Here is a 26,377-nt window from a genome sequence, read left to right as displayed (position 1 = left end):
GCTGCCGCTTGCAACAGTCTTTGCGCCCTTATATATATATATATATATATATATATATATATATATATATATATATATATATATATATATATATATATATAGCGAGGGTATCCTTTGCATTAGTACACAAAGCCGCATCTTTAATCATATGAATATGCGTTCATAAACTCGAATATGGTTCATAAAACTCGAATAACTTGTGGCAAAGTCAGGCCTCAATCCGGCAGTAACAGGTGCTTTATTTCCGAGTGAAGTCGTTGCAAGTAATCATTTAGCCCCATGCTACGTCAGTGAAGGCACCGTATAGAACAGATGGTTCTTGTAACCAGCAATCACAAACATCCCCTTAATATAGCATGTATAAAACTAATGCCCTTAGCAGAACGGAGCAAAAATTGTAAAAGGAGATTCTGACAACATATCCAAGACGAGGTTTCCTGCAGACCATTCTAACGAAGTTAGCCGTTTTATGCTCCAAGGGCGTGCTTTTAGACGGAGTAAATCAACGACACGCGAGGCCTGGAATTACGCTCGCTATATAGCCTACTGCGCCAGGTGAATGACTTATACGCGTACAGCGTATAATGGTCTATTAGTATACGAGAAAAAAAAATTTTATAGAGTGTGCGCTCGTCAGCGATGACAAGCGCTGCTTGAATTAACGCCGTCGCACCCTCTCGAGGACTTCGGCGAGGTTCTCGTTGCAGATGTCGGGGTAGCGTACAAATCCGTAGTGCGATCCATCCTTCAGCTCGATTGCTTTCACTATGTCGGAACCACCTGCAAGTGGGCACGAGATCGGTGATGTCACGAAGGCACGATTATGTGACAAATACTGTCATGCGCTTGGGCTTAAAGCTTCTTCCTTTTCTGTTTTTTTTAATGCAGCTTCAAAAAGCACCGCCGGAGATGGAGAATCGTAAAATTGTTGTCTGCACGACTTTCCAAGGAAAGGAAGTTCGACAACTGTCCTTGTATATCTGTTGAGGTGCGCATTATTTGAGTCGTCAATTAGGCATGCAAACTAACACTCTTGCCTCACGAGTGTATACGTAATGCCAAGAAACTGGTCAAAGCTGCCTTCCCCGCGCGATGGCTGTGCGATTTCTAGCGCTGTTGTAAACAGGAAAAAACCCAAGATGTCAGTGCAGGCATCCTTACCCCTCCGGAGGAGATGCCCGCCCGAGTCGTATAACCAGGTCCGCTCGGGGTCGCTGCCCAACCTCTGCAGCAATGTGCGGTTGTCTTCCTTTGACAGGAGTTTGTCGTTGTCGCTGATTATCACGAGGGTGGGCATTGCGCGGTGCCGAATTGTGGCTAACTGCTGCTCAACCTGCGAGGATGGCGGCAGTGGTATTGATAGATCTAACGGTATAGGACGCCACAGAGTTTCAACACAGCTACGCACATGAGAGAAGCGGTGATTCGGGTCCCAGAATCGATTTTGTGACCCCTCGGTGAGCAGATAAATTAGTATGTTCACGTCTGCCGATTGGTTATAGCCAGTGTTCTTATTTTTATTTTCCACTCTGACAGACCGTCGCGCCTACGATTCTTGCCTGGTGTTAACAGAGCAAAACGTAGACGGGACACGAGACGAGAACACGACACCACAAGGGCTTGTGGTGTCGTCTTACTAGGATGGAAAACACTAGGATGGAAAACCAACATGTCCTATAGCTGCTATTCTAGCGAAATACGGTTCTTGAACAATGGAACCTCCTACTGTATAAGTATGCATGCTTTGCAACATTTGATGCGATCATTTCAAATCTGAAATAATTGCAAGACAACTTTTGCGTGCGCTAGCTTTACCTCGTTGGACTGAGGCCGTAATTCAGGTGCGTCAACTTGCGCCGCAGTAACCGCCGGGCTCTGTATGGTGCTATCTCTTACAACGTAGGTAAAGCTTTAAGAATTATAAGCGACCTTATCGTATACAATAAAGTCGATTATAATGGGATCAACTCGTGGCCTAACTGTTTTTTACGAAAGCGTTGCTACAAGTTTTGGCCTGCTTTCGGTAGATTCCAACAGGTTTCTTTTCCAATGCGAATTGGTGCACCTCATCAAAATTTAAATTCCAACAGTAGTGACAGAATGCAATTAATATCCAGGGTTCAGTTGTACGCTGAAGCACTTAAACAATAAAAAAACAAGAAAGCTTGTTTCATGCTGCCACGTCCAGCAGGTCTCGGCGGCTCTTGAAAGACAAAGGCCGAGCGAAACCGACGGAACGTTGCCCCTCAGGGCGACCGACCGCGGGAGTAACACGCGCGGTCGGTCGCCCGCTGAGAAGACGTCAGGGCCCGCTTCGCGGGGCCATTTAGTCATGGTGTCGTTCTGCAGGCGATTAAATAAACTTGGTTCTCTCTCTCTCGCTCGCTTTGAAAAATTACTTCGCTGCTAAAGACTACCGCAGTGAGGCCCCACCTGAAAATTGTCTATTTTTCGCTAATACATTGCCATATGACGTCGCAAAGTAATCTTAAAGCGCTTTTGGTAGGCCATTCATCTCGCAGAATTTTGGTTCGAGCTAGTTGGCCAGTCATAGTTGAAGGAAATTTGCGGCACAACCTATACGACAACCGACAACACAACGAAAGGACAGGCATCTGTAGTTTGCGCGCTTAACTTCTTTGAAGCATTCATATTGGTTAATCAAACAGTCCTGTTGCACGCGCCCTTTTAAAGACACTTGAAACCACGTACTAGTAACATCCGCGAGCCGTATTGGCTCATTTGCGGAAGTTTACGGAAGGGATCCCATTGGACTTGCAGATTTAAGTCCTCTTCGGTTCAACGCTTTTCGATATAGCGTGCATGTTTATATCGTTTTACATAGCTCTCATTGGAAAGCCTTCCAGTTCCTGTCCCTGACTGCAGATGTCCTGAACATTGCGTTATGTTGTAATACTTTTTTGCAAATGAACTTGCTGTACCTTTCTGGACTGACCAGTTTAACCATTCAGTCATGAACGGTTCTACATTCGTCCCATCTGGTATCGCTAAAGTTATCGGCACACTGAAAAACCAATCTGCAATAACTACTGATGGCATTAATTCCAGTGGGGTAAAATACGCTCAATACACCTTTAATACAATTCCATCGCTTATTTTCCAGCCAGTCATAAGCGGCAATGTTCCTTTCGACTAGCGCTTTGGTAAGATTACCGGCCTTTGCTCGAAAATTATGGACACGTTTGCTCTCACATCGCCACTTATCTCTCCCTCTCATCCGTACACTTATTTCACCCGGATCAACGCGGCCTACAATGCTACAGTTGTCCCGGTTGTTTGTTGAAGGAGTGTCATGGGCACACTTGTGACACCAAGTCATTCTTTTTTCCTCTAGATTTCTCACAAAGTCCAGTCGCATGTAATAGAACTCCCGCGAGAGCGTTGAAGACCGGAGTGACCTACTTCAGATAGGCCTTTTTTCCGGCTATCAGGTTCGGCGTACTCTACAATAAGAATATCATACTCCCAGGTCTAGTCTAATAAGCCTCGTATACTGAGACTGCATCTTGAAGGACACTGTTAGTGGCCGTATTCACGAAGACATTCGAGTCATCTGGCCTTTACCAGTCGGAACCTTACCACCGAGTTTTTTTTCTTTCAACGTTGAGTATTCAATATTGAAAAGGGGCGGTGACAGCACACTTGAGCATACAACTGAAGTTTTTTTGCAACTGTAACGCCACTAGATGCTTCACTTTGTACTCGACATTGTCTGCGATGAGCGCGCGGTCACATTATACTGCGGCCACGTGTAACAATTTAATTTTCGATGTCACCCTGTCTCTCAAGTTACACATGCGCCACTAATCTTGCAAACGTCTCTTGCTGGCGTTCGCCGCGCCAATGTTTAGTCTCAGTTTTTTAGAGGCTGTATAGAGCTTCGTGGAGACGTTTTAAAAAATATCTATATACTTCTAGGTGTATACTCTGGCATTCTAACAGGATATCAGCGAGTGCCTCCGCAGCATTTTTGCATGCTGCCCAGAAGTCACGGTTATGGTTGGTTGGTTGGTTGCTTGTGTAGAATTGCCTATAGCGTTTAGCAGTGGCGTAGCCAGAAATTTTGTTCGGGGGGGGCTACGCCACTGGCCCAATATATATATATATATATAGCTGCACGTTGCAGCTCCACCTCCTCCTTAAGAGGAAGCTTTAGCTCGGGCGCTCCTATCTAAACACATATACAAGAAGAATTCGTTTTTCTCGGCAACCATTGCACCAAATTTGATGAGGTTTGTTGCATTTAAAAGAAAAACTTAAAATCTAGTGACTACTGGTTTCGAATTTTTCATTTAGGCGGTCAATTATTTATTAAAAATTGGCCAAAATTGAAGATTTTCAGAAAACGGAACTACCAAGTTTAAAACTCAGTGACTCAACAATGAAAAATTATATAAGAATTATGTGAATTGCATCTAATAGTACATGTACCGTGGACAAAATAGATATGTTACACATGAATCTCAAAAAAATTTAGTATTGTGGAAATACGTCTTTTGCAGAACCCTTGTACACAACATAACCAATTCACGTAAGCTACAAATTGACACAGCAAACTTGTCCGCCTTGACTGTTATAATAAATGCCGTTTACAGAACCAAAATATCTGTTCTTCATGTATAGCTAATAATTTGTAAACGTCGTGCTTCTATTTTTTCAAACTTTCGAGTTTTTCAAAATGTTTTAAACAAAATTCAGGCTCTAAATCGAAGTTCTGTTTCCAACAGACACTAGGATATAGCTTTCTCTCTCAAATGCAACCAATTTCAATAAAAGCGATTAGCAGGATTATCTCAGAAAAGCGCTTCTGCGTTTTACAAGTATTTGAATAGGCCGCGTCGGATTGGGCCCGAGCTAAAGCTTCCTCTTAAACAATTTATCGAGGGATCAAATACATGAATAATAACTGCATTGTCATTGCCAAAGATGCTGCAAACGAATTCTTGAAAGCTACGCACTGTAAATACAAGTAAAATATGTATTTTTTCATAAAATATTATGCTCGTATGTGCCAAAAATTGTGCCCAACATAACTGACGTCAATGCTTCCATGTTTTTTGTCTAGTTATTCAGTAAATAAAATATCACACAAACTTTAGAACTATATCAGTTCGAAACCAGGAAAGCAGTGCTTGCCGCTGATATGAAAAATTAAAAGGCAATGAACTGAACAAGTTGAGGACAAATATGTTAATGAAACTTTGTCATTCAAGAACCGTGCGTACATTTTTGTATATATGCAACGGCCAGTGAAAAATCTCAATGACGCTGTCGTTTGTTCCAATGTATTACGCAGGAGTAGCTGTCCCTTGTCGTGTATCGTGAGTAATTGCACCGAAGTTATAGTCGCGACAGAGAGCACGTATAAAAAGCAGGAGTTCTGCAAGATATATCTGGGCAAGTCAAATGAATGAGCCAACAACGGGGTACCTTATTTAAAAGTAGTCTTCGTGAAAATTTAGACATTTGTCCAATTGACTAATGAGTCGCGTGGTTCCCGTCTTATAAAACTCCTTGGGTTGCTGCTTCAAAAAGTCTGTATCTGGTTCCGTTGAGCTGTTTCTTTTGGTTGCCCCAAAATGTAGAAGTCGCAAGGTGACAGGTCTGAGCTGTATGGCGGATGTTGCAGCGTTTCCCACTTGAACTTTGCCAGTTTTCTATTAACCACATAAGCGACGTGGGAACAGGCATTGTCGTGGAACAAGATGACCCCATTCGTCAGTTTTCCACGTTGTTCGTTCTTGATTGCGACACGCTGCCGTTCTGGCGTTTCACAATATCGGAAACAATTGATAGCTTCTCAAGATTTAGCGAATTCTATCAGTAATGGACCCTGTCGATCGAAAAAAAAAAGTCAACAACACCTTTCCAGCGGAAATGATGGCCTTTACGTTCTTTCGGCGTGGTAAATTCGAATGTTTCCACAGTAAGCTTTGCCGTCGTGTTTCAGGCTCGTAGTAGTGGCACCAAGGTTCGTCCGCGATCACAGTTGCAAACAAGACGTCGTCATCCTCATTGTGATACCCGATCAGATGAGTCAAGGCAGCGCGAAACTTCTCCGTCTTCTCGCGATGGATCCAAATCTTGGGGATCCATTGCGCGCCAAAGAGCCAATAACCGAGAAGCTCATGAATTATGGCGTGAACCGAACCGTGACTGATGTTCAGACGGTCTGCCAGTTTATCGATGCTTATCCTCCGTTCTTGTTTCAGCAGCTCATGAACCTTTGGAATTGTGGGGGGGATGATTGCACGATGGTTTTGGCCCGGTCTTAGAATGTCTTTGCAACGTCCTTTGAACCGTTTGCTCCAACGCTTCACAGTGGTCAGTGAAATGCAGTGTTCAACGTACACGGCAGCCATATGGTGATTAATTTCTGTTTTGCAAACACCTTCAGCTGTCAAAAACTTCGCGACACGGAGCTGTTCAACTTTTGAAGTGTCCATAATGTGACGCAACCACATTCAACCCAGTGTATGAGAGCATTAAAGAACATTTTTCACACCTGCGTGTCACTTTTGTAAATGAGACATGCCGTTCTCCTACGCGCATGCCTCGCAGGTAATGAGCCGAACCATTATTGCGTGGTTAGGGTAGGCTCACTTTCATTTGACTCGCCCTCGTACATTAGAAATGCGAAAATACGGCTTGATAAAGGACAAAAAAGTGTCACTGGAAACAAAGTTCACTGCATGTATACACGAAACCTCGCAACAAGATATTTAAGTATACATTTAAGTGTCCAATGAGTCTATGTATCTAAGAAGAAGTAACTGTATATAATGCGTCAAACAAGGCAGATAAACATGTTGCACAATCATAGATTCACAGAATCCTAGATTCCGCCCCCATTCCATCCACTCCCCCCGATGCATTGCGCGCTACGGAAGGCGACGCGCTTGCTCCCCGCTTTTCTCCTTTGCGCACACAAGACTGAGCCACCATCGTCGGCTCAACCATTCTACCTCCCCTCCTACGCTTTCACTCACGCATACAGCATGCAGCGCGTGGTCACGATGTTATCACCCTTGGACTTTATACGAAACGTGAGGGCGATGGCAGGAATGCGCCTGGAGTGTCCATATAATTGCTTTCGCAATAATATAATAAACGTATCCGTCAACTGAAGCGTCCCGTCGCCCATTACTTTCCCCAAAAGAAGTATCAAAATCGAACTTTCACCATGCGACAATTCGCTGCGCCGCAACAATGTATTTTTTTGTGTGAGGCGGAGGCACCGAAATAAAAAAAAAAACGCATAGGAAAGTATGTTGGCCAGGATCGAATGCCTACTTCGGGCACCTAATGGGGCTACGGAAGGAATACCGAAGAAAACATGAGACTTGGTCCACTGAGAATCATACGCATAATGCTCAGTATCCTACAGCGGCGAAACAAGACTTTCCGGAAAGGTTCCGCTCAAGGAATGCGGTGCGATCCTTCGAGTCCCCACACTGATGGCGGCGAGCGACCATTGTTTTTTTTTTTCTCGTCTGCTAGCCAGAAAGCGTCCAAAACTAATGCACTCGGCCAGAGCAAACCGAACACGCACCGAAGTGCACCGCACGGGGGTCGGGGCCATACGAGAAAAACGTATGCGCTCTGGCTGGCTCTGGCAGCCCGCGGGTAGGGTAGCAAGAACAAAAAAAAAAAATTGAAGAGGCTCAATGTGTCCTCGCGAATAAAAGTCAAAGTAAAAAAAATAAATAAGAAGGTAGTTACTTTGGCTGGCTTTGGTGTCTTGACATGGATGTTCTGGCGTAGGTTAAAAAAATGTTGATATTTTTTTATGTGACATGACGGCACAAATGAACCACCCCAACGTTTCGTCTCATTGGACCTCGCTGCCTGCTTTGTCAACTCGTCTGCTGGTGTGCTGATTTGGCTTGTCTCGTTGTATGTTCCGATGTAAGTCTTTAGAAAAGTCAATGGACCTTTGGCGTCAAATATTTAGAACAGCATTAAACCCACAAAGTTCCGCAATTGAAAATCTAAAGCACAACATTGGAAATGTCAATGCACCTTTCACATCAAGAGCTTATGAGATTTATACCTATAAAGTTTCGCAATTGATATCCATGCGCTCCATAGATTCCGTGGCCTCAGTGAGATGCCGCGGCCTCAGTGAGATGCCGCGGCCTCAGTGAGATGCCGCGGCGAGCCCGCTCACCATCAAAGCGCCCTTGAAACTTTGTGCTCGGATGGGACTGCTTGGCGTTATGTGACTGCCGGTGTATGGGCGTTGCCACGAAATCCAGCCCGAGTTTGCAATCTTCGCGGTTAAATGTCTTTTCGAGCGTCAAAAAGACATTCTAGACAAAATCCAGAGTGATTTCCGGCGCCGGAGGTCGCTTTGGTCGGCGGTGCATGCGCAACACGAAAAAATTTCGGGGGGGGGGGGGGCTGAAGCCCCATAAGCCCCCCCCCCCTGGCTACGCCCCTGGCGTTTAGCACAAACTACTTATTGATCTGGAATACTTGAAGAGATGTACAGCACCTAAACTGTAAATCAGTACAGAAATAACTGACTAAACAATATTTCACTAATGAACTTTTCAGCTAATTACTTTAGCTCGCATATTGCAATACACAAATTGAAACCAGTGTTGTCAGGATTGGGGGCTCAATCCTTTCGTCCGTGGTCCTTTGCCAAGATTGGAGTACGGCATGAATTCGAAGGTAGCTGGCCCATGCCGTCGCCCAACTTATTTACGCTGAGATCGTTGATGAAGTGAAGAACTGCTTCTCATCGAGAACGAGGGAAAAGGGGTTTATTTACAGAAAATTAACTCAGTCTAACATGACTGTTTGAGAAAAATAGTATTAGTCCAACAGGACTGCATGAGAGAAGTGAACCAGTCTAACATGACTGCTCAAGAGAAGTGCGTCCAACAATCGCACAACCACAGTTTTTATACACTCGATCCGCTGGTCCTACGACGCGGCGGCTGTTCGTTTACACACCACCAACTCGCAGCTGCTCTGAAGACCAGTTTACAGACACAAAGGCACACACATTCCGAAGCCCAAGCGACGGTGTTGAAGGTGGTGCCGTTCCGGAAAATCGACGTTGTCGATCGCGCGTCGCTCATTGTTCCGAGCCACTCCAAACCTTGAGAAGCACAAAAATAAGTCTTCCCGCGGTAGCTTCTCCAGGCGTGTCAAATCAGCCCCGCGTTGAGGAACTCTGGAATCATTGTCCACACACCGAATTCGTCCCGTCACCATGTCGAAGGGGCTGGAGGAAGGCGGCGGGTTCCAGCGCAAAGGTCGCTTCTTTGAACGCCTCGCAGCTGCAGCACGGAGAGGTGCAGGTGCGCGTCTTGCACCCCTTGTCGTAATCAGGTGGCAAGGTGGCAGTCTTGTTGTGCAACCCGCCGTTCTTTACAGTGTTTTCACAAGGCACATCCGCTTAAAACGAACGTTGGAACTAGCACTAGCAGTGCCGTCAAATGCAGTTTTCCCACTTATTTTTCTGGCAAACGCCTTCTTTACGTATTCAAGCTCAAAAGTTACTGGAACATGGTACACGCAAGTTGGTCGAAAACCTTGGAAACGCATATGTTGAAACTGGTGTCACCGTTAGAATTCGTTCCAATTGGACATGACTTCAATTCCACAGGCTACAATTTGTAAATTGCAATGTGTAGCGTAAAATAATTAGTTTAAAATGTAATTAGGAAAACTGTTAGTCAAACATGCACTTGCATATTTTTTCCATATAACGTCTGCCCTGAGAGTAATCAATCTATATCAGTCGAATTGCGCTACATGTGACGGGTAATTTTTCAAATTATGTTAGCGATAAAATAAAACACCCCGCATATGTCGGAAGACGTCGTTTGCTTGGTTACTCCTCTATTTAAAAAAGCACTAGCGAAGTTTTGGCGAAGGCAATGCCAAATTCACTGCCGTTCTGTGATGCCGCCTTGTTAACAAAGCGTGCGCGATAGACCGGAACCAAAAAAAAAAAGGAAGGACTGCATATTCGCAAACCCGATGTTCCTCGTATCCGGTGCACGAGTAGTAGGCGAAGAATACGTCGTGCACCCGGCCCCTAGTCGGGTGCTTGGTCAACGACCCAACCACTTTGAAGAAGGGCGTGACGATGGACGCCCCTAGTCGACTCTTCATCGCCCATATAACTGCAGGATTGAAGACCAGAGGGTTGCTGGAGCCCCTGCGTATGGGTGAAACGCGGAGTCGGCTCGTTGACTTGCGCCGACTGCGAACCGTCTTGCACACATGGTATGAAAAGAGATAGGCATAGACCATCCACTAGCTTTCGCCTTGCGAAAATGGAAATGTGTTAAATTGGTAGACTGCAACAACGATTTGCTAATGTATTTTGTTTTATCATGGAAGAGTCCCACGCAACGTGTGTAAAGTACTTCGGAAACGGCCCACCCATTCTTGCGAGCGGCTAGCTCAACAGTCAAGCCATTCATTCCTCCCCGGTCAGTGCGCGTAGTAAGTTGAACGCATGGTCATCGTGTTCTGTGCGCGAAGAAATACCCAATTGTAGCAAGTTGGGCGAGCTGATAAGATTGCACGTGTACATACAGCGCCAACGCTGCTCCGCAATACTAGCAATAAAGTTCCAGTCGTGAAGAATTTCGCCTGTACAGGCGCACGCTTGAAGCTGGCAAACGAGCAGGATTGCCGCATCCGATTGGATGCGCTGACCTGAAGTGTCGCGTTGCGATGGGCATAAGCAGGGCCAAGGACTTCACATCAATCTCGGTTTCCTCGGCCACCAGCTGCACCGCGGGTGTACTTCCGGTGCTGTGGCTGACCAGCATGTCGATCCTGCACAGGAGCGCCCCACGAACGCGCATGCGTGGATTCAGCAAACGGCGCCAGCTAGAGTTCCGAGAAAGAGAAAACTGCGCCGATTTTACGCTTGAGTTCCAGAAATATAAAATATTTATTGGTGACTTATTGCGGTGTTTCGAGTAGTTGTCAATAAGCAACCCCGCGGTGTTCTTTGTCGGCAGAGGTAAAAGAGGTCGTCGCTCTCCATAGTACTCACTTCTTGATGTCAAGCTTCTTGAGGAAATCGACGACTAGACTGGTTTTCTCGTCGCAGCTATGCCACCAGTAGCCGGTCTCCAAGCTGAACGCAAAGTCTGGTGCGAAAACGAAAGAAAAGGCTACGTATTAAGTAGAGTCTCAAACGTCAATTTGAGAGCGTTCAAAGGAGTCGTATTTTTACCTCCCACGCATACTAGGCGCCACGAAGAATTGCGAAAAGGTAAAGAAATGTGTAAGAGCCCGAATGCTTAACGGAGTAGAATAGAACTATAGCTAAGCCGCAACACCAGACATAAAGCGTTTTTCTTCCTTCAAGTGACCACAAAACATGGCGAACAGTGCAGACGACAGGACATTAGGTATATACAAACAGGACAGTTACGTTGTTTGTACATCTCCTTGTCCTTCCATCTGCGCTGTCAAACAGACTAGGCTACGTTGAAGCACGTGCGCTAATTTTCTTTTATTGTTTTTTTAGCCTGTTAAAACCGTTATCCCTAATCGTCTCATACCTTTTGTACATTTATACGAGTTCAAAGAATCAGTTACGTAGTCCCGTGCAAGTTATGGGATACCTGCACAGCAGCACTGCGGCTCCTGAGCTCTAGCAAAGGTCCCTCGATAGACTCCGCGTGGATCTGCACCGTTGACACACTTAATGAGGAGCGTAGTGCGCCTTCGAAAGAGCCTCCGGAAGCGTTGCGTGATACATTTTTGTATGTCTACGCGAAGCTGCATTCGTGGCTCTGGTCTGGATCTACAGATGGTTCTTTTTTCCAAAAAATTTCTCGATTATTAAGTGTCAAAACCACGTTCTCATTAGGAGGCACGTCGTGGTGGGGGAGTCCGGATTATTTTGACCACATGCAATTCTTCAACGTGCACCCACTGCACCGTACACTAGCGTTTTTGCATTTAACTCCCATCAAAATGAAGCCGCGGAAGCAGGGATTAGATTCCTTGGCCTCGTGCTTAGCGGCGCAACGCCAAAGCCACTAAGCAACCACGGCGGGTTTCTATGTTGTGAATGGTTCTGTTAGACGCACTGAAGGGATTTCCCTTGGTGTGGTCGGAATTTTTGCTGCCGGTGAGGAGGACGGAGCGCCCGGAGCTATGTGTGCGCGCACGTGCTTGAGCCTGTAAGCCTGCGAGATCAGTTGCGCATTTCAAAAAATTCATTTCACCGATGTGCCCCTGCTGCAATATTCTCCCTGTAGTTTGAAGCCGCGATATAGCAGCAACGAGTGGTTAACAACGCACAACGATCGTAAAAGCGTGTATATCGTTCTGCTACGGAATAAGTTACATTGTTTACTTTTACAAGAGTTACAATCGTTATCTGTACATACACTGCCAAATTTTCTCGTTTCCTGGACTCGGTTTCCGTCTCCGAATGAAGTAGTTTTGGTTAGTAGTAACAGGATACCGAAGGGTGTGAACTACGCCTGTACAGCTGTCGAGCGGACGGCTGACTGCGCGAGCGTCGGCAGCAGTGGTAGCTGCTGGGTTTTAAATCTGTTCTATAGCGATATCTTTGCTTTATAGGTCCAGCATGGCATGCCATGTGCGTTGTCTTATTGCAGCGTTATCCATTTGTCGTTTTTTCGCGCGAATTAAAGCGTCTAAATCGGCCCATTGACCCCTCCAGAGAAGTTCGGGCCGTCCTCTGCGACGCACTCACCCATTTTTTCAGAAATTGTGTCCCCACAAATCGCCACCATGTTCTTTTTATGCGATCGCCTTTGAGTATCACTGATGTACAGGGAAAAGAGGCAATGCCCAAGCACAAGGCTTATGTGTCATGCTGGCTTACCGACCACACTGACCGCTTTGTTGAACCACGCCATCCTCGGTCTCATACGGGAGGTTAACGCAGGCATAGCACAGAACGATGTGATGCTGTTGCCAGACGCAAATTATCTAACGCTTGGCACTTAGATGTTTTGGGGTCGCAATGCGTTGGTCGGACCCTAGCACTATGTTTCATTTCCTACGCCAAGCGATCAGATAGAACATCTTCCCATTCACGCGGGCAATTCACAAACGCTGTTGCTCTTCGTCGAGTGGAAAACGATGCAGCCAAACTAGTTCACCCGCACACTATTTCTGCTCTACCTTCTGCTGCGCTCAAAGGCTACGCAGTGGTTTCCCGATGACAGTGCATTAACTGACATCACCTAAATGTTTTGGGGAACGAGCTAAAACATTCAAATCGTTCCGCGGCACGCGACGTCAACACACTCAAGCTGCAACGCACCGGTTCGCACAAGACACAGAGTACGAAAGCCTCGCAGACTGCCCTTTCCTCCTCGCCCGTTGAAGAGGCCTATAGTCGGAAAGAGTGAGTGCTGCTATTGAGCAGGGCATGCTACTCCGCAACCTTTAACTGAATTTGACGTTATGGTCGTCTTTTGCACGTGTCATCTTCCTGATTAATTGCGTAATGCAGGAGACGTAGTGCAGCAAACACAGAACGCAATCCAGGCAGTTGCACATACAACATGTTTTTGTTAATCTGGCTCAGAGGTTGACGTTTGTTTTGTGATTACACTTTTGCACAATGTTGTCAGGAGGGTCCGTGAATGACAAGAGGTCTATAAGGCTTTATGACGATTGAATGTTCCACTGTTTCAGCTGCGTTTTTGCGGTTAATTCCACTGGCTATGCCTCAGCCGCAATCCAGACGCCCACCTAACGCTTCCTATCCCATCGCAGACGGACTCGTGATTCGCTCCTAACCTCACTCCAATAGATTCCTGCTACAAGGGACACATTTTTGTAAAAGGAGCGGTGTCCAAGACGAAATTACAAAATATATGGAACGGTCTTCAATATCTTAACATATTACTTCCTTAATTGTCATAATAAATATGCAGAAACATGCCACAGTGAAACAGTAATTTCTATCCGGAACGCCGTTCCACATAGCCGGATCCATTATCCGTAACATTTTTGCAAATGCCTGTAACTGGAACCATGTGTTTAAGCATCGTCCAACATACGCTTTGGATACTTAACCATGGGACGATTCGCATCATGAGCGGTCGTTGGGGAGGCGGCAGTGACGTCCTGAGTGCGGTGTGGGTCAAAGAATAGCATTGTAAGACGGCCGTTTCCTTTGCGCAGGCCAAAGACTGACGGCAGCCTGATCAAAGCTTTGAAACATCACGTTCTGCAGCTGCAGGTGGCTTGTATACGCCCGGAGCCGTGTGGCGCGCGATGCACGTAGCCACTGAAGATGGAAATCAGTTTTGTTTTTTTACAGCGAACCTGTTTATACGGACCCTGTGCCCTCGTTGTCGAACTTCGCTAAAAAGGGGCCACGTCGCATAGCGGGAGAAGAAAAGAAGTGCTGAACAGTCAGTGAGAATGGTATCTTATTCGCGAATCTCATGCGGTTTTCACACGGTGCATTTTCGGCGATCGAGGCAGATCGGCACCGAAGTTATCGACGATTGATTCCACCCTGCCGCGAAAGAAGCAAATGCTGTGCTGGCGGTTTGTGGCCAAAGAACAGTGCCCAGCGATTGAAACGCGATACAAGGAACGCATGGCTGCCGGCACTTCTTGCTACCGCAAGAAGTGCAATCGTCAATACGACTGTAGCGCCCGCATCTCCAGTGGTGGGCCTTGCGCCGAATATAAGGAGCTTTGAATTAGTGGTTCCGCACATTCCATCCCAGCTACAACTATGAGAGAACTATGAGTAGTTCGTACTCGGGAGGAAGAAGCTGCCTACTGCGAGCGTGAGCGAGAGTTGGTTCGTGAACGTCGTCGTAGGGCCTGTGTCAAGCGTGTGCAATAAAAAAAACAATAAAGCACTCCTTAAGCATGCCCACCACGCGAAGCACGATAAAGCAAAAATGAGGTGAAAGAATGGTGAAACACCATATTTACAATATAGACTGCTTGCGAAGTTTGAAGTGCACGGTGTAACACTCGGCGTAGCTAACGCAGCTTCGCTGTTTGACCATCTTCACACACTGGAAGGAGCGGTGATTTTTTAGTTTTTTTGTGTCTTCCTTCGTGCACTCAGTGCTCGCACGGTTGCATGCGCGAAGTATCTATGCGCGCGTGCGACTGAAGCTATCCGGTTAAAGCGAGACCCATGCGTGGCCTTGCAGATCCTTTTCTATCGTCGGAAAAGCTGTGTACCTCCGATATGGCCACCGAGGATCTCCGGTCGCACCTTATCGTAGTTGTTTTCCCCGTTAAATATACAGTTCATCCCGTACAATGTTACAGAAGATATGCTCTCCCGATGTTCGAACAGAAAACGCGCTACACGTCTCGAGCCCACATGCATAATTTATTGTGCATTTTACTCTGAAACATATCTTAAATGTAGCGCCTAGCTCCACAGCGGGTGCTGGTAGGCGAGACATTCTAAAGCGGCGGGCAACTACGGCCTGTCGCTCTTTCTTGCCCGCTGAACTCAGTAGTACAGCTGCAGAAACCGGAAGTGTTCCAATGCCACTGTTTTGTCAAGCGGTGAGCAGGCTTACCGGGCCAGTTGAAGCAAAGAACGTCGACACCGTTCTGGTCGAGGAAAGGGATGTTGTAGCTGTAGTCCTGGTACCGTCCCGGCGCCCCCGTGAGCAGCACGGACAGCGGTCGCTCAGTTCGGTCTCCGCGCTCGATGCGGTCCAGCCCAGTGTGGATGTACACAACCGGCACACGAGCGCCCGTGTCGGGTGCCCCCTGGTAGCCGCGGCGACCCTCGGCGCGCCATTTCTGCATCGCAGAAAGTGCATGCTGTTTTGGCTCTATCTATGGATGGCTTCAACTACAAGGAGGAAGCATAGTAACAGCTCGCAAGAAAATGAGTTACGAACCTAAACTAGACATAACACAGTGCTGTATGCGCTATGCGCATGGGGGAGCATTGCATTGCAAGTGGTTTTGGCACGTAAAACCCCCTAATTTTTTTAAAGTGTTCTCAAGCCATCTCTCGGTGAAGCTATCCCCCTCACTTTTTCTCTCTAAAAACGTCAGCCCTATGTGACCCTGCTCGGTGGACTCGGCCCCTCTGTGCTTGGTTCCCTACAGTTTTTAATTGACGCGCACTTGTTCGGGTCCTTTTCCAGCACCCCTCTATGTACGTATGCTGCCGATCTGCTTGGGCAACTTTGATTGTTTATTCCAACGTGTACATTTACCGTCTTCTTTGCAGCATGCGAGTACGGCAGCCGCAGCCGTTGTCTTTTGGGAACAGCGTGGGCTGAGCGTGGCTATCGCGGCGGCGGAAGGAACCTAAAGCTGACCGCGACATGGTCACGTGTTGGATCACTTGTTGGGCCGATTTTCTTGGTTTCAAATGGGCTGTGAAATGCTCATTTCGCGTGGTTATTTCCTTCCACCATGGCCCTAGACTATGCGAAAGGTACCGAGGGTATAGAAAAAGTGCGGCACACCCAAAGCATGTCCCGCTTAAAGGTATAGTTCACATGGCCTGAGGGCATGCGACGTGGATGCACTTGTGACTTGTTAATGCGACGTCTTGCGAGCGGTGAGGACAACAAAATCTCCGCTATATTCAAGAAACGTTTAAACGCAAGAATACCGAAGATGAGGGGAAGAGCACGGGTGACGCCTAGTCTCAGTGTCTCGGTAGCATGGTTACGATGGCGCGCGCGCACGCACGCACGCAACTTAAAAACGTGGTGCTGCATACGTGAAAAAAGTCTGGCGGTCCTATCCCCCAACTTCCCATCAGGTGAGTGCCCTTCCGAACCACTGGAACTACTGTAGCTGTCGAGCACAGAACTGGGAGCGCACTTTTACCTATTTTACCAGTACGCATCCGGCGCCTTACTTGAAACTTCCGTATAGACAGCATAAAGGGGTACAGTGTCAAAAATACAAGGAGGGCAGAAGAGTGGGCACCAGAAGCACTGTCAACGTATATATTGAAGACCTTTTCTTTTTTTGCGTTGTACTCTTCGTCCCGAATATTTATCAACTTCCGAAACTTTCCATCTTATAGCTTCCGTAGACACTAGAGGGCGCCACTGTTCCATAGTAGTTTTTGTAAGAAACACTGATATGAACATGGCCTCCGAGATCAGATCTCGGAGGCCATTGTACAAGCAGCCAAATACGGCTATCGTTTTCGCAAACATACTAGCCTTGTAGAGGTCACCGCACGTGGCGATCTCGATGCGCCGTTCCTTGTAACGGAGCGGAGGTGCGTCACGCAGCAGCTGTCGAATGCTCCTCGCATTGGGCTTAGCAGCGCCAGCCTGATGAACGCACCGCTGGTGACGCGAGCGCGGATCCTGAGCCACGGCATTGGAGCCCAAGCCGTTGCTTTTCGCCGAGGCAACGGGAAGCCAGGCAGCCGCAGAGTACCGGAGGCGCACTGCGTGTTGTGCAGAGCGCTGGAGGAGGAGGAGAGCCTGCTGGCGTGGTGCGAGCACAGCGACCCGCACGAGGCGGGACGGCGCAACGCCTGCGTCACGAGACAGGCACGTTAGATCACTAGAAACGCGAAGTCGGAGCATGATTTGGCGTAGTTCAATAGTCAGTATAGAACGAGCTCAAATATAAGAGGCAGGTACAACTATTTAAAACCGAAGAATTCGTCACAAGCTCCGCCCACAGTACCGCACTGCAATTCCCCGACCCGGCATCTGTTCCTCCCTCTTCCGAAACGTAGCTCCCTCAAACATTCCCTCACCACGAACATTCATGTGAGGTCGAACTAATCACTTCTCGTAAATCTGTACGTCTTCGTTTTGCTGTAGCACTTACATCCTGCATTCATATAGCTTCATTCTTTTGTTATTGTTTATTTCTTGTAGCAACGAACCATCTTTTCGGCGTATGACCCTTACCCGTCGCGTTAGCCCCGTAGCTATGGCGTTGAGCTGCTGAACACGAGGTCCCGGGTTCGACCCCCGTTTCATTTCGATGGAGGCGCAATGCGAAAGCCCTCGTGTACTTAGATTTATGTGCACATCAGGAAACTCCGGGCGTTCAACATTAAACCAGAGGCCCCACTACGGCGTGTCTAACAAGGTCGTGGTTTAGGAAAGTAAGATCACGGATTTTTTTATAGCGAAGCTGTTAGCCTCTCGACAGTTGCATTTACTCGTGTCCATCCGTGAAGAAATTTATCATAATCAGCAATGGCTCATGGCTCCCTAAGCAAGCAAAAATACAATGGTTCATCCCCCTCGTAATGCGGAGGCTACAAGCACTCGGCAAAGTGAAGCAAACAGTGCATATATTCATTGGAGTCACGCATATCATCATCAGCAATGACTCATGTCTCCATAAGCAAGCAAAAAACTTGCCGCAGGTGAAGAACGACCCCACGTCTTCGCATTACGCGCGTAATGAGCAGGCGTGGGATGGTTCCCCACCAGCGACAAGTTGTTTTTGTTTTTCATCCACTTTCATTTACATTACTTTATCATTTCTTTAATTAGTAAGTACGGGCGATTTCCCCTAAGTTGTCCTTCGTGTCTGTTTGTTGACTTCTTATGATATGGTTAATAAAAATAGGGCGCCTCGCTTAACTTCCTTTCTTCTCGTTCATATGAGTGCCCTTAAATTTTTGGATGCATTTTTAATAATTACGATATCTTATTGTCTTATTGTCTTCTGTGGCCATTACCGCGTTAATTCCTCCTTGGCTTATCCTTAGCGAAGTACATGCACCACCTGTATTCAATGGCAACAGTGAGAATTACGACAGCCTCCGACGCTCGCAGCAACTGCAGTGTGGAGTTGCAGCGGCAATCTTGAACGGGTCGATGTAGCGGCAACTTCGAGCAGCATTGAGAATCTAGATCACGGCGCGTTGCAAAGCACATGTACCAGCTCTAGCGGGCAAGAAGTATGACTGAGGTGGCACAAATTAGGACAAATGCGTGCTTTATTCAAGTAGGAAGTATGTACGCATTACCAAGTGCTTCGCCTCTCAGCCGTGATTGTACTTTCATGCCATGATTGATCGCTGCCACGAAACCGCTACTTCCATGTATGGCGACAAGAAAGTAAGTAAGCCCATATGGTATAACGTCATGTGTGGCATAACACCGTTCCAGTGAGCTAGTGCAAGAGTTTTAGACAAAACGAAAAATACGCTTATGGCAATATCAAGTTATACACCTTATATCAATATCTTATATCAATATCAAGATGCAAATTATTTCGCTTGTGCGAGAAAAAAACGTGCGGTGCGCTCTGAAAACGAGACTACTGGGATCTCACCGTCAGTTGTCTAGAGGTCTGCCAAACTTATGCTTGCGTACCGGCTTTTTTTTTTATGTAGAACTTTTACACAGGGAAGAGCTGCAAGTCGTTTCTAAGCCTCTCCGCAAGGAAATATTGCAAGCCTGCCACGACGAAGATACGTCGGGCCACCTCAGCTATACGTGAGCATTGGCACGAATCAACGACAACTATGACTGGCGAAGGCTCGCAGAATATCTGAAGCGTTGAAATCGAACGTGGCTTGACTGCCAGCGACGCGAAGCAACCCCGAACAAACCCGCCGGAATACCTTTGAAATACCGGAAGCGCCGTTTGATCTAAATGGGATTGACCTTCTGGGTCCACTTCCAATGTCTTATTTGAAATAGATGGGTCATCACCGTGATAGAGCAGCTCATCGGATGCACGAAAACCAACACACTCCTGAACGGTACAGCAGCTGTAGCGGCAAGATTTTCTTCGAGAACACTGTTCTGAGGCACGACACGCAAGCGGTTACCATAACTGGCAGATAAACCACATGTACAGTTGAGCTGAGGAGGAGTGTACTCACGCTCAATGACGCGGTGCATAAGACGACGACAGCTCGTCAACCACAAACGAATCGGCTTACAGAACTACTCAACAAGACCCTCGTATAGACAGGCTGCGCATTACGTCAAGGCGGAGATCGTCGTCAAATCGGTCTGATCAGCAAGGTCGTAAATGTTTATATCGATGCGTACAGCGAGTCATCAAAAAATAGAATAGGACCGTGTTTCGTGACATCGATTAAATTTATTTTCGAAAGGAACGTCCCATCACATCCAGATATGTAAGCGCAAAGTTCTGTTGCGCATAAATGGGCGCCAGAAGGAAGTTGGAAAATTTTAGTACACTGCTGGTCATAAGTTTCTCAGAGAGAGAGAGAGAGGAGAGAAAACTATTTGGTCCATTAATGATTTAGCGTTCGGTCTTCGTCTTCATCGCTGCAGACGCTTGACCTACTTAGCAGGGTTGGGTCCGTAGTCCAGGGCTCCACTGCGCCGCGCTGCTTCGCTTGCGTGCTGCACCATTGCCCTTTGGGCGGCGAGCTCGCAGCTGGTGAGCCGGCTCTCCCACTGCTCCGCACTCGGGGTTTTGTGTTGGTGGAATGTGTAGTTACGTTTACACTCCCAGGTTATATGGTAAAGCGTGCGGGTTGCCCCGCACCACGTGCAAGTGTTCCTAAATTGTGTAGGATACATCTTGCTTAGTATATGTAAGTTAGAGAAGGTTCCCGTTTGCAGCTTCCGCCAACTAGCTGCTTCTTTCTGTGTTAGGGCTTTGTGTGGCGGTGAGTATCTAATTCTATTGCCTCTGTGGTAGGTAATTCAGTAACCCTGAATAGCCGATCTCCACGGGGAAGTGCTGTCCCAGGGCGTGTGGCCGCTCGACTCGGTACGTGATCTCGCGAGCCAAGCTGTCTGCCCTTTCATTTCCTTCTATCCCCGTGTGCGCCGGAATCCATCTTAGTTTGTGGGTTGCGGTGTGTTTGAGGTGTTCTGCCTTGCGGAGGATAGCTAAGGCAGCCCTGCAGATTCTACCCTTTGTGTAGTTCTTGCATGTCTCTTTTGAATCCGTTAAAATTACCATTGATTTGTCTTTTCGATAGCCCTCAGCCGCTGCCAGCGCAACAGCGACTTCCTCCGCTTCCACTATCCTGTCGCTACGTGTAGTTGCGCAGGTGGTTAGCTTGCCTGCGTTATCAACCACTACCAAAGCCGCCTTAATAGAATTTGTGTGTCTATTCCATGGATACAGTGTTGCATCCGTGAAAACCGTGTTTTCTAGCTTGGCTAAATGCTTTTCCACATAGTCTGCCCGCGCCTGCCTTCTGGCCGCGTGGAGATTTGGATCCATGTTTTTCGGAATGGGATTGACCTGCAGGGTCTTACGGATCTCGTCGGGTATATCGGCGGATCGATCGAGATGCCTCCTTGGGTCGCGACCTAACCATGTCAGGAGCGTTCTTCCCCTAGCCGTGTCTCTGAGTTGGGGAATCTGTGTTCCAACCTGTGCTTCTGCCAGTTCGGCGAAGGTGTTGCTAATCCCTAGCTGTAGCAGCTTGTCGTTCGGTGTGTTTCTTGGTAGGTGAAGTGCCGTATTGTAGGCCTTCAGCAGGATTGTCGCTGCTTGTTCCGTTTCGCTCTTGATCATGGGGTGGTATGGCAGCGAGTAGATTACTCTGCTGACTATGAGGCTTCTGTCGAGCTTTAGCGTGTCGTCTTCTTTCAACCCATGCCTTCGGTGGGAGACTCTGGTATCATTCTCCCTACCTGTTCAGCCGACTTGCTGAGCAGGCTGAGTGTGTGGCTCCATTTCCTGCTTGCTTGCAGCCACATTCCCAGGACTCTTATCATGTTCCTCTCCGGGATGTATTGCCCCTCCAGTTTCACTTCGAGTGGTGCATCAGTGGGGTGTCTTCCTACCCTCAGTAGCTCAGACTTCTCTGTAGAGCAGGCTAGTCTTCTTTCCTTCACGTATCTTTCTACGCAGTTTGCTACTTGTTGTAGCTTCTCCTGTTTCTCTCCCAGCGATCCATGGTTCACCAAGACTGTGATGTCGTCTGCGTAAATCGCGTGCTGGATGCCCTGGGTTCTGCTGAGTCTTTCTGCTAGGCCGATCATCGCCACATTAAAGAGTATGAGTGAGATGACCGAGCCTTGGGGTGTGCCTTTGCTTGGGGTGGTGAAGACATCACTCCTCAACTCCCCTAGTCCCACTGTGGCCGCTCTGTTGGTCAGGAAGTCTTTGACATAGTCATGGATTCTTCTCCTGCAGTTGGTGTTATTTAGCCCCTCCATTATAGCGGCGTGGCATTATAGCGGCGTGGTTATAGCAGCGTTGTCAAAAGCACCTTTTATATCAAGTGACATGACTAGGTTTTCCCCATTCATGGGCATTGTCTCCAGGACCTTTACTTTAAGTTGCAGAAACACGTCCTGCGTCGAGAGGTTCGTCCTGAAGCCGAAAATGGTGTCTGGGTAGAGCCTCTTGTTTTCTTGTTGTTGCTGGATGCGTTTCGTGACGATCCTCTCGTATAGTTTCCCAGGCAAGAAGTGAGGGAGATTGGTCTGAGATTCTCGATCTGCAGCTTCTTGCCTGGTTTGGGAATCATGACTACCACGGCAAATTTCCATACACCTGGTATATTTCCTTCTTTCCAAAGCTTGTTGAGATATGCCGTCAGCTGGTCTACTGCCTCATCGCTTAGGTTCCTTATGAGAGAGTTTCTAATTCAATCGGCTCGTACCACTGTGTTTTTCGTGATGGCTCTCATAGCCGCGGTGACTTCCTCTCTGGTGATAGGCTTGTCCATATCTGAGTTTTCTTCTCCGAGATAATCTCCTTCATATCCTTTGGATTCGTCAGTGCCGTAGCATTTGGTTCTGACTTCATCGAGGAGCTGCTCGTCTGTTGCCTGATATTGGTGCACTAGCCTTTGAATTGCTTTGCCGCTTTCTGCTTTAGTCTTGGTAGGTTCCATTAGAGGCTTAGGAATACGCCATGTTTTAGCCGTGCTGAGTGTCCCATTCAGCGAGGTGCTGAACTGTTGCCACCCTTGCCTGGTTAGGCGTGTTGCGTACTCTTCTGCTTGGAGTGTTACCGCACCTATTTTCTTCTGTAACTTCTTATTAAATTTCTGCCTTTTCCACCTTCTGGTGAGACCGCGTCTTGCCTCCCATAGCTTGAGTAGCCGCTTGTCTACCTCTGGTGTTTCTTCGGTTCGATCTACCTCCTTGGTATAAATTTCCTGTATTTGTTTAAGTTGTCGGCACCACTCCCCTATCAAGGTGATGTTGCCCTCCAGCTGCCGTCAGTGGTGTCTAAAGGTGTCCCAATCCCTGAGGCGAGCTGTGCCGATCTTCCTCTTGACATTTTCTGCTGCAGTGCTTATTCTTATAACGTGATGGTCACTGCCAAGGTTTTCTAGCAGGTTCTCCCATTCCACTTGCTTTGCTCCTTTGACGAAGGCTCGGTCGGGACACGTATCTGGGAGAAGAGCTCCAAGAGCATACACCTCACTACCTGCTGCATGTGATCAGCGCATGAAAACACAAAGACGACGAGAGAGAAGACGGTCGATGGCTTAGCCAAATGTACTTCCGAGTTTATGCCAAAAATATGTGAGCTGCACATTCGGTAGCTTTTGTCGCACGTGTGAAAATGTATGTACGGCACTCTTTCTTCACAAAGTAATAATCCCACAACAGACGAACGTCTATGTGGCGAATTGCAGTCCCACTCTTTTTTCTCATGCCGTAACACTCGTGTGGAAACCCAATTACTTTGACGAGAGTAATACTTAGTGAAGAAAACCTTACCTGGTGGCAGCATCATGCTATGAAGTGCTGCAAGATGCGTCTGCGTGTTCCAATCGCGCGGGTGCTGCAAGGCAGAGCGACACGGTCCGAGAATGGCGCCTACGATGTTCTCTGCATTAGAGATTACCCCACACCAGGGACAAGATGCACGCAGTCCAGGTCCGAGAAAAAAAGAAGTTAAACGTTGCACATTTTTGGCACGTAAAATCGTTAAAGGTATTCTGAAGGTAAGATAAGGTGATCAATAAATGAAAAAGTACATTGAAATCGTCATTTTTGTTTACCAGAAAGCGGCACGTGAATTTTGTGTCGTTCTGATTCTATGCACGCTCAGAAGTAGGACATGATTGCCATGGACAGGGCCCCTGCGGCAAGTCGGTCAGACATGCGAGTTCACGTCAGCAGAGCCAGCGACACCTCGTCGATATTGCCGCTAGGTGTCACGAGCCAGCGCTAAAAAAGAAGTTGGGACTGGAACGCGCGCTCAGCAAGAGACGGGCGCTGGAGTAGAAGACGTAGAAGCGAAGGACGCCGGCTTGAGTTTATTGCACGCCATCTTGTATAACCGTCTGCCTCGATGACGCCAGGCACATCTTACATTGTCTTTTCGTGACAATATACGTCTGTAGGGAAGGATCGCCAGCCTGGTTAGCTAGGAGAGTAGCTATAACTAAATGTGACGGCGGTTTATCAAAAGACCTACCGGGTTAATTTCTGCTGAATATTCAGTAAAATAAATTCAATATCTTTGTGGCGCCTCCAAAAACACCACTTCTGTATACACAGGCGAAGATTTGCCGGAGAGTCTCTGGGATGTGGGCGACCTCTGTAGACATTTGCATTTTCAAAACGATAGTCGCACAAGGTCCCATGTGCCTGGTTGCGTCAGAATGCGGGACGAGAGAGTCTCACGCTGTCCCCTTCCGTCGGAGAGGCCGCTTCTTAGAAAAAGGGAATGCAAGCGGGTCACAGAGTTGGTAACCAAGCTTGTTGATATACGTTTACGTGCTGAAAAAAAAAAAACTACGCGAGAAACAGGACAAGTAAGAACACAAAAGCGGCAAGCCTGATGCTTCGTGCGCCGCAGTCATACGGACCAGCTGCTGACGACAAATAAATGGCCCCCCACCATATCCGATTACGTATCGGCCGTTACAAGGGAAGCCACGCAAAACTGCAAGTCATCCTAAGGTTCCTAACAACGCAAACGAGACACGAACAACAGGATGGTAAACTTACCCAAGTTACGGCCTTGATAGTCTTGAGTAATGGATGGGCTGTATATCGAATCCACAGGTTGCTGCCAGATTGCTGTGCGTTTTCTTTATACTACAGAACATAAGGATGCAGCGCTCCATAGGCAGCCGTGACAGAGGCTGTGCGTGTGTGACCACTCGGTGTCATGCTATAGTATTGTCTGAGGTTTTCAAGACATTGTGTGTCATTTAAGCGTCGTTCGGATCGCCATATAACATAGCGCATCAAATAGTGCACGGTTGTATGGAACAGGGCATGCGACGCACGTGACAGCTGCCACGTGGAAATCATTTGTTCTGTTCCCTCCATGGGCCATCTTTCTGCCTAATTATGTGCGCACATCTTCTAGCGTTGTGTGTCTACAATTCTCCACCTCTAAAGACGTGCTCTATGTTGATGCCGCCGAATATGGGAGCAGAAATCATTACGCAATATCAGTCATTAACTCTCACGGCCAGTTCGCTGCGGCCGCTTCCATTCCTGGCTCTTCCTCGGAGGAGGCGGAGGAAGCGGCCATAGCCCTGGCCCTCACAATTCGAAATTCATCAGTTATCGTTAGCGACTCCAAACCAGCCATACATAACTTCGGAGCGGGTAGGGTCTCTAAGCCGGCCCTTACCCTCCTCTTGGTCCATCCTTTCCATCAAACTGTGGCATTAATCTGGACTCCCGCGCATGCGGGCCTTGCCGGAAACGAGGCGGCTCATGCCAGTGCCCGATGATTTACTGTCCGGGCTCAGGCATCCGATGTGTTGGACTTCTCCACGGAGGAGGCGCCGTTTACAGCACGGGATCGACTTATTACTTACCACATCTGCACACACTACTGATTAGACCGCTTAACCTTTCCGCCACTCATGGGCAAATCACCCCGTAGGTGTGAAGTTTCCGGCCCTTACGTCCTTTCTGCCCCCTTACGTCCTACACCGCATTCGTCCCGCCATTTACCTTTCTCCCTCTCGTAAATTCTGTGTCTCTCCCATAGCAGACATAAACCACATCATGTGGGGGTGCCCTAAGCACCCCCTTCCACCTTTCCTCAAGCAATTAATATCTAGTGAGGAGCAGCGGGAGGCTGCCTTGCGCAGCTCCAGGCCCGATCTTCAGGAGGCCATCCTGGAGTGGGCTGAGAGGATAAAGGAGGCCTACTTCAAGTAGTTCCTCCCCCACCCTCTATTCCATTGCCCCCTTCCCTTTAAAGAGGGATAAATAAAGTTTTTCATCATCATCATCATCTGCAAGCGCGTGTGCGCGCGAGCTTCTGCGCGAGTGGTTCAAAAGTTTTTGATGATGGTGATGATAGTGATGATACCGTACAGCGCTCAGCGGCGTAAGGGCCAGGTATACGGCCAAAGTGCCTCTGATGTACTTATACATAGGTTGTTCAATAATGACCGAGGCTGACGCGCTGAAATTTTTATCCCTCAAAATTATTTTTCGGCACATTTATCCCTTTCTATATGCTCCACGCCTACCGTTTCTACCGCGCCTAGATC

The 26,377-nt window shown here is 47.6% G+C and overlaps 1 protein-coding gene across 1 annotated transcript; it reads right to left on the bottom strand.

Annotated features, from left to right (window-relative positions):
• Window positions 1-537: 537 nt before the first annotated feature.
• On the bottom strand, window positions 538-24,943 carry LOC139057373 (uncharacterized). Its single transcript, XM_070535440.1, has 9 exons — window positions 24,864-24,943; window positions 23,625-23,735; window positions 17,184-17,506; window positions 15,561-15,789; window positions 11,054-11,150; window positions 10,708-10,830; window positions 10,018-10,201; window positions 1,162-1,333; window positions 538-780 (listed from the first exon to the last, which is right to left on the bottom strand). The coding sequence occupies exons 2-9, from the start codon at window positions 23,638-23,640 to the stop codon at window positions 659-661; spliced, it is 1,266 nt and encodes a 421-aa protein (XP_070391541.1). The 5' UTR covers window positions 23,641-23,735; window positions 24,864-24,943; the 3' UTR covers window positions 538-658.
• Window positions 24,944-26,377: the final 1,434 nt, after the last annotated feature.

This window comes from Dermacentor albipictus, chromosome 3 (genome assembly GCF_038994185.2).
Source record: "Dermacentor albipictus isolate Rhodes 1998 colony chromosome 3, USDA_Dalb.pri_finalv2, whole genome shotgun sequence".
NCBI lineage: Eukaryota > Metazoa > Arthropoda > Arachnida > Ixodida > Ixodidae > Dermacentor > Dermacentor albipictus.
Note: the sequence above shows the minus strand (reverse complement) of the source record. Positions and strands in the feature narration are given on the sequence as shown.

Coding starts and splice junctions, on each gene's coding strand:
- LOC139057373 (XM_070535440.1), bottom strand. Junction 10,831..11,053: donor AAGAAGCTTGACATCAAGAA/GTGAGTACTATG, acceptor GCTCCTGTGCAG/GATCGACATGCTGGTCAGCC. Junction 10,202..10,707: donor ATCGCAACGCGACACTTCAG/GTCAGCGCATCC, acceptor ACCCATACGCAG/GGGCTCCAGCAACCCTCTGG.